This window comes from Stegodyphus dumicola, chromosome 5 (genome assembly GCF_044657685.1).
Source record: "Stegodyphus dumicola isolate Sdum_Otavi_A_Nest chromosome 5, ASM4465768v1".
Lineage (NCBI taxonomy): Eukaryota > Metazoa > Arthropoda > Arachnida > Araneae > Eresidae > Stegodyphus > Stegodyphus dumicola.
This window is the reverse complement of record NC_140772.1, coordinates 41,823,147-41,838,408: the sequence shown is the minus strand read 5'-3', so window position 1 is coordinate 41,838,408 and position 15,262 is coordinate 41,823,147. Positions and strand designations below refer to the sequence as shown.

Genomic DNA, 15,262 nt, shown 5'->3' with positions numbered 1-15,262 from the left:
CATATGTATATTACATTTATTATACGGAAAAAAGTTTACACATTTACATACCTATATGCCGTGTTTCAAAAAGAATATACATATTATAAAGTGTTATTTTGTCCAAACTGTCGATCAGTGCGCCTCGGCTCGGCTATTGGCGAAAAAAATACATAGCCTAGTTTATATTAATAGCAGCTAGATATCAATTGTCTTCTGTTTTGCGTGGTAACCAATAAAATAGCTACTCCGCAGCAGAAATTATTTTGTGTTCTCGAGTTTGCGAAATGCGATTCCGTGATTACAGTGCAAAGACGTTTCAAGTTGAGGTATCAAAGTGATCCTCCGAATGGGTGGAACATTCGCAGATGGTATGGACAGTTTGTAAATACAGTATGTAAAGGACAGAGTTACTGTATGTGAAGGACAGAGTCCTGGCCGCCCTCGTGTTCCCGACGGAAATGTTGCACGAGTTCAAACTGCTTTCGAAGATAGTCCTTCAAAATCAACTCGCCGTGCCAGTCGGGAGTTAATTTAAGTAGTTAACTGCCTACAACAACACTTTGGGGTGTTTTGAGACGTCGGTCGGTTATGAAGCCGTACAAGTTACATTTGTTGCAGGATCTGCGTCCTGATGACAAGCGCAAACGTGGAGCAGTTTGTAACGAGATTACTGATGCTATTTACAATATATGCATTCGAAATACGTATATTCTTTTTGAAACACGCACGTATATATATATTCGTGCGCAGTAATGTAAGCATACATAAAATTATTCTCTTAGGAAACTTGAGTATAGGGAAAAAATATTATTAAATTTTAGAATTATATTCATAATGTTAAATTAATCAGTTTTTCAGGCATGCGGGTGTTTTAATTCTGGGACGTTTTCTTTTTAGTTCGTATCGTCAACAAAACGGTTGGGTATTAATCAAATCAAGACAACTGATGATGCATCATCTGATCCGATTAATGAAAAAAAAAATATATAAATTTAATTTTTAACTTTTATTTTGTTACCTGCAGTGAACTAGTAGAGAATTATCGCTATGTCTATAATAACATAACAAATCTTGGAAAGGTTAATAGAAGGTGCCCTTTGTGTTACAAATAACCACTACTTGTGGTGGGGTGAATTAAACGATAACAACCAAATTAAACGTAAACGTTGTTAAGTAGTCTAAGACTACACAGTGACAAGAACCGTAAACTATAGGCTATCACAGCCTATAGATTTTCATCAGTGGACGAGTTTAAATCAATCGGTTATGAGAGATCTGCAAAGCCCATACAGTTCTGTTTAGATAAAGCTGGCAGAATTCTAACAATGCTACTGGAGTGGCAGGAACTACCGTATTTACGCGAATCTAATGCGCATCGTTTTTGGCCAAATGTAGTACTCAAAATTGGGGTGCGCATTAGATTCGATGGCGCATTAGATTCGAGTGCAAAGTTCGCCGATGACGTCAGCAGTTCGCCGATGACGTCAACCGAATTTAAATCGTAACAATGGATCACTGTATTTCTCGACTACATTTACCGTTACATTTATCGTTGACACATTATTGCATACTGCAGAGTACGTAGTCACGAAATGGAGGGCAAGCAGAGAAGAATGTCATATGACGCTACTTTCAAACGTAAAGTAATTCTTTATCCTGAAAGAAATGGCAATAGACAGGCTGGGAGAGAGTTCAACGTAGCTGAGAGCAATGTTCGCTTGTGGCGGCAACAGAAATTGGCACTGTTTGCAACTAAAACTAGTAGAACGAAATTCACTGGCCCTCGCAAAGGAAGACACCCTAAAATTGAAGAAAAAGTTTTGGAATTTGTACGTGAAAGGAGGAAGAATGGACAACCTGTGACTAGCGACACTATAAGAAATAAAGCAAAAGAGGAGGCTGAAGTTCTTGGAATACCGAAACGAGAGTTTAAAGCTAGCCGTCGATGGGTGGATCGGTTTATGAAGCGGATGGGCTTATTTCTAAGACGCCGTACAACAATATGCCAAAAGCTTCCTGAAGATTTTGAGGGAAAACTACTAACATTTTAGCGGTATGTCATCACACTTCGGAAGGAAAAGAATTTTTCAGTGGGGCAAATTGGCAACGCTGACGAGACGCCAATTTGGTTTGATATGCCTCGTAACTACACCATTACGGAGAAGGGGACTAAAAAAGTTATCATCAAAATAGTGAATAAAGACGTTTACTATTAATCACTGATTGTAGAAACTGTTAGCTAGATAGAAATGTTACCATTTATTTCATGTTCATACTTTACGATATGTACCGTATATACGGTAGTGGTAATTAACTTGTTTCACATAAAAATAGCCCACTAATAGGTTAATTCTATGTTCTGTTACTTTATGTATAAATCCATTGTTGTATAAAATATGGTATCTAAATTTAAATAAAATTATCATACCATTGATTGATAGTTTATATACAAATCCATTGTTGTATAAAATAAGATTCAATAAATTCCTCATACCATTGATGCGCATTACATTCGCCGACAAACAATTTTTTTATTATTGAAAGTTTTAAAATGGGGATGCGCATTAGATTCGCATAAATACGGTATGTTTCGATTTATATCCAGAAACCTTAGCTCCGTTTTCTTTCTGGTGAGGAATATGGAAAGTAGAAGGTAAAATAAAGATTAAAATTATAATAAGCTGGTTAATTTAACAAAATTGCCTTCTAAAGTGTACCTAGAACTTTTATCCTAAATCAATGGCAAATTGACTTTGATGGTTGCCTAATATAAGCTCCGGAATTATTTATGAGATTGATTTTTACATACAATTTTTAAGTACAAACATTCATACATTCAAAGAAATCAGTATTTTTTCGCACTTCAAGTTCTCAATCGAATTCAAAAGCAAAATTTTGATTGTTTTTCGATCTTCTTCAGTCAAAATAATCGCAGATGTGAGCTAGAACCACTAACAACAGCAGTTACAAATAATATTTTTTTCCTTAAATCAAATAATATTTTTAAGTATAAACAAAATCACAGCTAAACAATAAAGCATATAAACATACTGCTTAATAGCTGGGGAAAATGATGAGAAGGATTTTTTTTTAATGAGTTTTTCTTATGTGGAGAATAAATACAACTTTCCCATAAGTTATAAGTTACAGATACTTTCCTTTTATTTTGTTATTTTATTATTTCTTTGTAACAAAGCCTTCATTAAGGACTGAATAAACCTCTTTGTCCGATTTCTTTTTAAAGAAGCATTTTCGCAATATCCGCTTTAATAGTAAAACTTGGATTTTTTCCAGTTAACAATTAGTGATAGGATCATTAATTTCAAAAGACGCCCTTTTCTTGTGACTATAATAAATTTGACGGGAATCGCAACAGAAAAATTTCTTACATAATACGGCTTCCGTTGGTATTGTTACATTAAGAATCTCCACATGGGAAATAATTATCGAGAAAAATATTTCTAGCATTTGTTAGGGATCTGTCAAGGTCATATCAGGTATTTTATTTTGTAGCATAAAGATTCATTGGCAGGAAAGTTACTCATCGAATTACTGATGAAGATAGAACTTCGATCTCTACTTAGTGAGTGCATGCTAAAATAGAATATTCCAAGTAAGTACCTTTTATAATATACCACTTTACAATGAGTATTTTTTTTTTTTTTTTCAATTTTATTCCTTATGTATAGCACGAATTTTGCAATTTTATTAGCTTTCCAGGCTATGCACTTTTAAACTGTTTAATCCATATTTTTTCCCTTCAACAAATTGTAATTTCATATATTTAAATACTCATAATTTCTGTTAAATGATTAATTGAAATTTTATGATAAAAAGTAAAGATTTTGGCACCAAATTTTATCAACATTCTTAAAAAAAATTTCGAATGTTGAAAGCTTAAACAAAAAACTGCGATACATAACTAAGAGCTGTTAACAATTTAAAGAAAAAAGAATTCACTGTACTTAGATATATAGATTAAGGAAAAAAAAATTTACTGATCATTAATTTCAAAAGATGCCCTTTTCTTGTGACTATAATAAATTTTATTTAACTCCGCATTCTTAAAAAACGTTTCTCATAAATCTAAATGTTTACTAAGCACTTAGTGAAAATGCAGGCACTCAAAATAAGAACTCGGCTTGTACATTTTGATTATATACTTAGTTTATATGTTATGAATTAAAAAATAATTAATTAATTTTAAAAATACCATAGTGTTTTAGAGGGAAAATATATGGATGGATAACTGATTAAATAATTGAATAATTTAGTATTCATTTCCACTTTAACCTTGCTTAAAACTATTTTTTAAAAAACAAACAGTTTGTTATTTTTTATTATACAATTAGAAAAAATTATCATAATATGCATGCAATTTTTCCCCCAAAAAAGAAAACGTATTTATTATTGACCTTCAAGTTTACTATATTTAAATAAATTAAAAGTTTAAAATATTTTCGTATTTTTTAATGATTTTTTTGTAGTTTTCTAATAGCAGATATTCTTACTAAAACACATTTGCTTTTAATAAGCGTATTAAAAACATTCGTTTCTTACAACCCTAATTATAGTTTGCATAGTCATCAGGTTTTTTTTTTATGCTCTCGCTAGGACTCAAACCCTGGACCACTCGACTACGCGTCGAGTATGCTTCCAGTTACACCACAAAGGTATGCAGAAAGAAGGGAGAAAATACCTTATATACTGCCCTTTTAAAGGGCGACTGGGGATTTGGGGACCCAATCGCCAAATCCTCGCCAAATCCCAATCGCCTCGATGATAATTCATTTGATCGCCAAATCAAATGAATTATCATCGACCACCTTTTAGTTCAGGTGACACTCTTAGAGTCATTGAAAGTTAGCCAGTTATTTATTAGATAGTTATTTTGAAGCAGAAGAGGTTAAAAAATGTACAGAGCCCTCTCGGGGACTCGAACCCTGGACCTGACGAATACACATCCGAAGCCTACTGAGATACGCTTCCAGTTACACCACGAAGGCATGCGGAAAGAAAGGAGACAATATCTTATAAGTTTCAGAGAGGATATGCAGTCTGTTGCCTTTTATTCTCCAGACTTTAATGCACAATTTTCAAACCTTCCAGTTTAACTTTTAAGCTGAAATTTAAAAGGAAATTCCATTTGTAATGGCTACTCATTTTCTAATGGAATCCATTTGTTTACCTTCAGTCATTTGATATAAGCATAATTAAGAATTACTTCAAGTACAACAGTGGAAAAACTATTTTTGCGATTCCACAATGATATTATAATTACATTCTTCAACCGAGAAAACATTTTTGGATGAGAAATTATATAATTATTTTCAGTACTTTCGCATTGTTTAAATTCAAAATAATTTTAAAGAGGAAAAAAATATACATTTTTTAAATAAATTGATACCGTTGGTAGTTAAACCATTAATGTGATAATTAAACCCCCTTATCGAAGTTACTAGTTATTATTTTTTCCCCCTAGCAAAGAAATGAAGAATGATAATAAATCTAATATAGGAACATGCGTATACAATACAAGTGAAATGGTGTAACGCACCGTTATTATTTACACCCTCTTCGCACATGTTGTGCGCCCGAAATAAACTGGTGTGCAAAACTTAAGCAATAATGTAAAAATTTAGCAGATAGCCATGAAATTGCAGAAGAGGAGGTCTGGAGATCAGTACAATGAACACGTAAGTCAGTAGAAAACGTCATGCGGATGCAAATATCAGGAACGAAATGTCAGAGGCGACGTGAGCGTACACAAAACGCGTGATGTCGCGCAGCTCAACAGTAGAATAAAAGGAAGGACGGAGACGCAATTCAACATATTCATTGCAAATGCCAGTGAGTCAGCTCGTGAAATATGGCTAGAAGAAAATCACCTGGACGACTTCACACGTGGAAGAATGATCGGAAAGTTGGAAGAGGGGCGTACTGTCACCAGTGTAGCTGCAGAGTTCGGAATCAACAAAAGTGTCGTTTCGCGCGCTTGGAAAGCGTTCCATACCACAGGTATAGCTATTAGAAAGGTTGGTGGTGGCCACCTGAGGACGACAACTACAGGGAATGACCGATATATCGTCCTGCAGGGGAAAAGAGGCCGACATCAATCAACAAGCGCCATTGCTCATCAACTCTGTACAGCAACGGGGCGACAAGTGTCGCGATTTACTGTGGCCAGACGCCTTCACAAAGGAGGCCCATTCCCCCACCGTCCTGAATGCTGCCTCCCGTTGAAAGTTGGCCACCGACGCCACCGTTTACAGTGGTGCAGAGAGCACAAAAACTGGATAACTGATCAATGGAGTCGTGTCTTCTTTACGGATGAGAGTCGGTTCAGTACCAGAAGCGATTCTCGACGCATTTTGATTTGGAGAGAAGTCGGGACTGGGTTTTATCGCAGTAACATCAAGGAAAGACACCGTAACGGTGGTCCTGGAGTTCTTGTCTGGGAAGGCATTATGCTGAACGGGCGAACTGAGCTCCACGTTTTCGACAGAGGGTCTGTAACCGGGGATCGCTATTGTGAGGAGATACTCCTTCCCCATGTGCGTCTGTTCCGAGGTGCTATTGGCCCAGACTTAATTTTTATGGATGACAATGCACGGAAACATCGGACTCTTGCTGTTGAAGAGCTACTGGAAAGGGAAGATATCACTCGAATGGATTGGCCAGCGTACTCCCCAGATTTAAATTCCATCGAATATGTGTGGGATGCATCGAACATGTGTGGGATGCATCGAACATGTGTGGGATGCTATTGAACATGTTGGGGAGACGCATTACAGCACGCTTACATCCTCCAGAGAACACCCAACAACTCAAACAGATGCTGATTGAGGAATGGGCACTCCTACCGCAAGAAATGCTGCACCAGCTGGTTCTGAGTATGCGCAGACGATGCGAAGCAACCATTGCAGTGAGGGGACGGCATATCCCATATTAAGGAACATCTGCTTGTTGTTCTTCATCTTGGATAGACAGTCATGAGTCACGATACTATGCGTTCAATAAAGCTTGTTTTTGTTTGATTCCATACCGTATGCATTGTATTCCGTTTTCAGCTCCGATGCTTTCGTCGTCCTTTACGTACATAATACTCTCCTTCATTTCTGCATTTCATGTCTCTCAGTTGATTTCTCGTGGAGTTATGGCAAAAAACCCTGCTGTTGCTTAAGTTTTGCACACCAGTGTAGTATTTGGCAAAGGAATTGAGACACCCGTCTTATAAATGAAAGTTCTGGTTGCAGAGTCGTAGCTAGGGTTTTCACCGCCCAGGGACAACTGAAGATTTCGCGCCCCCTACTGCTTGCCAAGGATGGAAAACATTTAATTCTAAAATGTCGTAACATCAGTTTGGCGCCCCTTGGATTCTGCGCTCGGGGACAGATGCCCCCCTTGCCCCTCCTCTAGCTACTCCCCTGTCTGGTTGTGACGTCTATGGCAATACGAACTGCGCTATAAATAGCAAAATCTGCCTTTAGAACGGTTGTAGGCACATTAGGTTATTTCGAAAGAGGAGATGGGAAAAATGAGCAGTGCCCTCTCCTGAACTCGCACGACGGACCTCTCGAATACGCGTCGAGCGTGCTGACCACTACACCACGAAGGCATGCTAAAAAGGCGGGAGAAATACCTTATACGGTAAATCAATACCATTGACAACAGACATAAAATTAATCTAACCTAAGAATTTAATGACACTGAGTGGGAGATTGGCTTGTGAGGTTTCGGGATTGTTAAACCTGTAAGTCTAACTTCGATGACGTCATGGAAAATTACAAATAGGTGTGATTAATATTTTTGAAGCAGTCAGTGGCAAAACTTACGAACTTAGATCAGCGAAAAGGATCTACAATAAAAGCCGTTTACTTCCTCTGACAGAATCAACTATAAACTGCAGAGTGCATAAAGATACACCTTAACTCAAGGAGCTTTCAGTGCAAGATGAAATGTAAAGATTATCGTAGGCAAAAAGCTGTATATAAAGCCAAAAATCTTGATGAAAGTTTACGTGGAAGAAAGCTCGTTGCATTTGGATTATGAAGCATGGAGCAGAGGGGGCTTGCAGTACACACTTTGGCAAGCTGGCGCGGCATATAGCTATAAAGAGTGAAAATAGAATTTTGAACTCCTACCTGCATTGTACCGACTGTAAAATTTGATTACACAGAGGGATTGTTCCTTTTGGAATGTGTTTGCTTTCTGTGAAACAACGTTTAAATATTTTAATCTGTTTGGATATTTTCAATAATTCATTGCTGCCTATAGTGCATGAACAGCTCCTCAGGGGTTCATATATATTTATTGACATGCCAATATGCGTATTCATAAAGCAAAGTGTATAACTGCACAGTCCTGTAGCACCTATCAGAAAGAACTTAATCAGTTTTCGAAGAATCTTGACCTTAATTTAATTGATTATCATTAGTAGAATGGGTTTGAATTGCCCTCATGATCTTACCGAAAATCAGTGCCTAACTTAACCGCCTATCCAGGTGTTCTAAAGTAGTGTTTCCTAAAGTATGTTCCGCAAACAGACACTAAGTTCTCCACAAAAATTTAAGAAACTAAGATTAGAAAACGGCGACAGTTGCCTCCTTTTACATTTTTAACTCAATTTAAAACAACTTTTAAAAGAAATTTAAAGATAAAATATAAATTTTACTTCCTTTCGAGATGATATATTATATGAGAGAGGTTTCTCATAATAACCTGCCACAAAATCCAGATCTAGAATCCGGCTTAGTGCTTTATCTGGTATAAGAATTCATGCTTATAACTTCCCGCAAACAGTCACTAAGTGTTCAGCAAAAATGTACGAAACCGAGGTTAGAAAACAAAGAAGCAGATTCTTCTTTTATGTAGACCTAGAACAATTTAGAGCTTCATCTAATCAGTTTTATGTAGCATTTTCTATAAAGTCAAAACTGAAAAACGTTTCTTTTACAAGTATGATACAAAAATTGGAAAAATGTTTATTTTGCTTATATATGTGATATTATTTATTATAATTGAAATCTCAAGCTTACTCTAATATTCCTAAACACGTTAATATTCGAATAGTGTTCCGTGCTGAGAAATGTTCGAAAAACACTGCTTTAAATGATGCTACGTTTTACCAGATGCAATTTCATGAAATTCTGAAGAAAGTAGGAGATAGAAAGTAAAGCTGCAAGCTTCAGTGCCAAAAATTCTACTTGAATGAAAAACTCTCTCTCTCTCTCTGTCAAAAACGTTCAAAACCCTAACCTTTCATTCGCATCCTAATGAGGGATAATGGAAAGGAAAAGTTACAGAAAAATTTCAAGTTATAAAAATTCATTAATTAACATATACTTCATAAGCCTTTCTTCCAGTACAGGTTGTTATAGCAACGTAGGTTATATCAATCCTTTCTATTTATATAAAATTTTGATTCTAGGATTACCTTATCCCAAAGCTTTTGTCAAAAGAGTACGTAAGTTGAACCTGAACTATTTTTGAGCTCTATAAATATGTAAAAAATGTCAACAGCTAAAAGATTCTCCTAAAAGATTCCTAAAATTTAGTATTCTTCAGGTTCTCCAAAGGTTTTTTGCGTTCTGTCTTTAGATCGATCATAGGTATTTGTGCAGGCAAGCCTCCACATTATTCAGCCTCAAGTGTGCTAACCACAACCGCTCAAGGGCAACACGAAAAAGATTGCAACAACCGGTTTCTGTCTTCTGCTGTTGGCGTTTGAGGGGCTGGCCGATGCGATATGCCATTTTCCTGCTTTTTTTTTTTTTTTTTTTTTTTTTTTGCTGTTCCTTCGATGCTGTCTGCTATACATGAAAATCCTTTTTAGTGAGATTTTTACATGAAGGTTCAAGAAAATAATTACTCCTGTTTCCTGTACCTTGTTGCAGAAAATAATTTTTGTTCAACTTCTTCCTCCTTTTGAGAAATCTTCGCGCGCACGCGTTTATGAGATCTGAAACTTCCTGATTTAAAGAAGAAAAAGCAGAAATACCATGATTAATCAAGTACGCTTAATGACTGCCATCAAAATTTGATTGTTCCTTTTACACTAAGACTTTTTTTGAGCTGATGGAGAAAGATTAACTTTATTCTGAGTGCAACGTTAATTCTGGTGATGCGCATCACTCGTGCTTGATGTTCAAATTTATTCGTCTGTCTGGTTGATAATTTTATTTATATTAATGCTTATTTCAATATCAAAGATGAAGAATAAAATTTAATTTATTTGGTAACATACAGTTGTCATACTTCGGGGTAAGTACTTTGATTTCATATTTCCTTCCTAGATCACACATTTTGATCTGCACGTTAGTAAGTATTTATGGGTTATTGCTACACAACGCGATTTACTAACTAAGCAATTCATTTGATTTACCTTTGCTAATCCTTTAATTCAAAAAATGCCAAGTGACTATTTTTGGTGCTCAAGTAATTATAATTCACTACACTTAATTCTATTTCATTTTTACATTTAGAACCGCAACACACCATATATTATTACAGTATTATTACACAAGAAATATCTTGACTTAATCATTTGAAAAGAATACAGTTTCAGAGTACTTTTACAGCAATGGTATGGTATAAGTTTATTTCCTGAATTGAAGAATCTCACTTATCAGGTGCTCATTAGTCTAAGTTACTCATTTGGTTTATTTTCTTATAATACTAAAACTAATATTAGATGAATATTTCATTATGAACGTGCATGTACTAACTAAATCTGGTTCTGTATCTTTTATTTTCAGGTTTCAAATAGTTTTAAGATGCTTTTTTGTGGATGCTTATGTATTCTGTGGATGAGTTATTCCATCACAGGGACTCCTATACCGGATGAAGTGGTGGACATGTCATATTCTTATGATGAGTCAACTCTAGGTTGGCCAGGTCAAAGGAAATTCCGATTGAAAATAATTCATAATGGGACAGCTGCAGAAGGTTACTGGTGAGGAGATCCTTACAAACATTTGTGAAAAAAGTCATTTACGTCATCTGCATTATTAAATAGTAATATAAACCAAATTTTTACATAAAAATAGTAAATAAAATTAACATAGTATATGTGTACCATAAATTTACTACAGTTGTTGTATTCTTGGAATTTTTCGTCTAAAGATGGAGGCACAATTAAATCTAAAATTTCCTTCGCAAATTTTTGAATTTTATTTTTGGTAGTTTCCTCTTTATTGTTATATACTTACTTGTTATAATGAACTCTTTCATTATTTAGCCGAAAATAAAGCATTGATGAGTAAATAAATTATCAGTGAGAAAGTTGCGTGCCTAACAATCAATTATGTCAAAATATTGCTATGCGGATGGTTGATTACTTCATCTATCGGATTTTGCTTTCTTTTCATGCATTTTTTCAGGATTCTTATTGTAATCTCTATTTCTAAAAGTCTGCAGAAGATGACTCATAGATGTCTCGTATAAAATGACTACGGATTCTGCTGAATTATTTTAGATTTGCTGCTGTCAAGATAGCAGACTAAACGAAGGGGAAAACTAGATGTTATAAAAGCATCTGCTGCATCATAGGGCTTCAGATCCATGGAATACTTTTGTAGGGTTTATATTTATTTTAACTAACATTTATTTTAAGTTTAAACTATCTTTCCTGTCAAGCCTTACTTTCCCCTGGAATTGCCAATGCCAGAGTATGTAAATTTTAGTAGAACGCGCAAAGTATTCAAATTTTTAGCAGAAGTAATTTTGAGTTAAATAGAAGGGAAACGAGTTTGTAACTGTGCTTTCTTGCTTCACGAGCGTGAAGGTGGCTAGGAAGAAATTGAAGAACCGCGCGTTTCGGCCTGTGTGCTTGCCTAGGCAGATAGTTGAATCTTTCAATTCCTTATTAAGAAAGTTTGCTGAAATATCAGCTGTATCTTAGAACGCGGTTAGGTTAGTTACGTTTAGAGAGCCTCGTAGGTAGTAACTTGTTATTATTCATTTTTAGTTTCTTATTTTTATTTTATCGCAGGGTCGGCGTAGTTTGTGAGCGTCAAGTGCACGCATCTGTAACTTCTAAAGTAGAATAAAAAGGGAGTTAAAACCCTTCTTAAGAGTTTTGTGTACTTTCCAGTTCATAGCAGTCACTATTATTGTTGCGTGTAGGTTGGGGTCGCGCAACACCACAACTTGTTTGCAAAGAACATGCCCTTGTAAGCCATCAGATCTCCACTTTGGAATCAAAAAAACTTTTTCCAGTTCTTCTTAGCTAATTTTAATACTTTCCTCAAAAGAGTTTCTGAAACCTCTGCCAAGATCGAAGGTATTTTAATTTGCTCTTTTATAAATTAGAATTTCTTTTCATAAGCCTCTACGGCATAGATTAAAGTATTTTAAGACTTCCAAGACCAACAGGACTTTTTCCTTCAAGATCTGTTTAACAGCTAACAGGGAGAAAAATGAGGTGGAGAAAAATTAGGGCAAAAAAGATTTTTAGGAACTTTCTCTATGGCAGTAAAATGTTTTCAATTAGCTTACTACTATAACAATTTTCACTAGCATAAACCTAAAATAAGAACTAAGTTTTATATTTTATTTTGTTTATCCACTTTCAAAATATCCCTCAGAATCTGATATGTAAATTTGAGACTACTTATGAATTCAAACGCTTTTTCGAAAGAAATCTAATTTTATTTGCTTTAAAAATTTCCATACAGCCCCTCCTTACAAATCGTTCCTCTCCTTACTGCATTCTTTAACAACCAATGTAATGTCTGTATTATTACAAAATCGTTTTATTATTATATTACTATAATAAAATATATATATGAAGGGATTTAATGTGTTTCCTATAGTCTTAAAACTTTTCTTGGATATTAAATTATTGCATAACAACGTTAAAATGTAGCGAAGCACAATTTCGAAATTTGATGACATATAAATTAGATATAATCAGCATATAAATCACTTTATACTTTAAAAAGTGTAAAGTTTCTACACTAGAGTAATCTCTAAAATATTTTTCTACTGTTTGAAGTAGCAAGGAGAAAGTAATAATATTTTATATCTTAATAATTGGATACTACCTAATCGCGCACTGGGTTCTGATATCCTAACCAATAGCCATCGAAGAGCTGATGCAAGGTGAATGATTATCTCTCATATAGTTAAAGATAGTCAGTAATAATTTGTAGAATTCATAAAATAATCATACGTAATCTAAATTACTAATTTTTCTCTTTTTAGTATAAAATATTAGAAATAAATAAGTTTTTTAATCCCGCAGTTTTCAATCCATTTCAATTCAAAGTGTATAACAGCAAGACATAAGAGAAGCTGTCTCAGTCAGAATTCAAACTATCTATTAATCGAGTCGAATGCAAGTTTCCAAAACGAAAATCTGCTCCTTAATATGAAATGGCAGCGACGAAAAATGTTTTAGTCTATGTAATACACACGTGCTGTTCCCTAAGCGTGAATCCAGCCTTCTTGCAGAAAGTAATAACATCTTTCTTTAAACGGAACTCTGTGAATCTGGAGTTTAATCCAATTTAGGGAATAAAAACTAACCATATTTTACAGAATGCGGCTTTAAATTTCTAATGATGCCCTTTCCCCATTTTTTTAATACGATGGTTAACTTTATAAATTCACTTACGATAAAACGACTGCCAATAGTTTTCCATTCGTTTAATTATTAACAATTTGAGAGGAAACTTCTTAAAAGGAGTTTATTATTTCCAGTTCGTTGATTTAGCGTGCTCTCAAGTAGAAATTTTTGCACTTCATTCAGAAGAAATATTTATTGCAAGCCTCATGTGCTTATTATGCTTAAATTGTGCTTAATAATAAAACTAAAAAGACAAAAATAAGCGTTACCAGGAATGAGTGCTACGAGCTCAGTGAGATTGTAAAAAACCTTAATTCTTTTAGATGATCTTTAAAATCTTAAACCTCTCAGTTTTTTTTTAAACTATAAGGTTTTTTGTGGCTTACTATATTTAATAGAAAAAGAAAAGTACTATAACAATTCAGTTTATTACCTCAAACATATTATAATTGCTTCGAGAATTAAGCTGAAATCTACATACCAAAATCAGATTGAGTTTTCTTTAATTTTATTAGTTTTGCATATTAATTTCTTTAATAATTTGAAACTTTAATAGTAAACTCTTGAGGCGTTAGACTGAAATTTGAAATTTTCAGATTAAATTATACTTTTTCCCCCTAGGTTTCAGGCAGAAGAATTTGCCATGGCTACACATATTGGGACTCATCTTGATGCCCCATGCCACTTCGCGAAAGGTAAATGGAGTGTTGAAGAATTACCGCTCAACCATCTGGTGGCTCCTGCTGCAGTTATTGACATAAGTAATAAGTCAGAGGCAGACAATGACACTCTGCTTCAAATTCAAGATCTGGAGAAATGGGAGCGACTGTCTGGACAAAGCCTGGATGCCACCATTGTCTTAATCCGCTCTGGGTGGGGAAGTCGCTGGCCAGATAAAGGAAATTTTACTGGAACCATAGAGAATGGAACGGATAATCTTCATTTTCCTGGGATTTCCAAGGAAGCAGCCCAGTGGCTGGTAGATAACCGGAGTATTTACGGAATTGGAATAGACACTTTGTCTTTAGATAACGGTCCTTCGAAGGATTACATGGCTCATAGAATACTTCTGGGAGCAAACATTTTTGGATTAGAAAATGTAGCAAACGTGGATGAGATTCCAATATATGGTGCTAATCTCCATGTTTTCCCAATGAAGCTAGGCAGGAGTTGCGGTGCACCTGTAAGGATTATTGCCACATATCCAAAAGTAGGCTTCAGCGAAAAACTCGGCAAATCTGTAACTGAAGATACTTTACGTGAGATTATAATTTTCACCAAATAATCTTGGAAACTCTATATCTAGATTCTATTTATATTTAAGGGGGAACTTCTAGTGCACTTTATTAATATATGTTAGCCTTGTCATTTCTGTGTGCACAAAAGCCCTAAAAAATGGAATCCATTGGAGCTTTCTGCTTATAGGTCTGTTAAGTATTTGGAAATAAATTTATAGTCTTTCAACTGTGTTTTTCATATATAGTTTCAATACAAATTTCTTTACAGTATATTTGAAAATAATTATGCTATATGCAAACTTTTCCTTTATATTTAAACATTTTAAAATTTAATTTGCAACACTGCACTAATTCTTTATCAGAAGCTCTGTTATTATTTTTAAGCAAGACATAGCTAGCTATCTGTTTCAATAGGCTCTCACTATTATCTTTAGTGAGGTGAAACATATGAAGCATCTGTTATCCGTAAGAC

General features: G+C 34.8%; 1 protein-coding gene across 1 annotated transcript; it reads left to right on the top strand.

The window, feature by feature from the left end:
- The first annotated feature begins 3,438 nt into the window (after nt 1–3,438).
- Nucleotides 3,439–15,010, top strand: LOC118190594 (uncharacterized). Its single transcript, XM_035361347.2, has 3 exons — nt 3,439–3,595; nt 10,740–10,936; nt 14,174–15,010. The coding sequence occupies exons 2-3, from the start codon at nt 10,758–10,760 to the stop codon at nt 14,835–14,837; spliced, it is 843 nt and encodes a 280-aa protein (XP_035217238.1). The 5' UTR covers nt 3,439–3,595; nt 10,740–10,757; the 3' UTR covers nt 14,838–15,010.
- The last annotated feature ends 252 nt before the right edge of the window (nt 15,011–15,262 follow it).

Coding starts and splice junctions, on each gene's coding strand:
- LOC118190594 (XM_035361347.2), top strand. CDS start 10,758: ATGCTTTTTTGTGGATGCTTATGTATTCTGTGGATGAGTTATTCCATC. Junction 10,937..14,173: donor ACAGCTGCAGAAGGTTACTG/GTGAGGAGATCC, acceptor TTTTCCCCCTAG/GTTTCAGGCAGAAGAATTTG.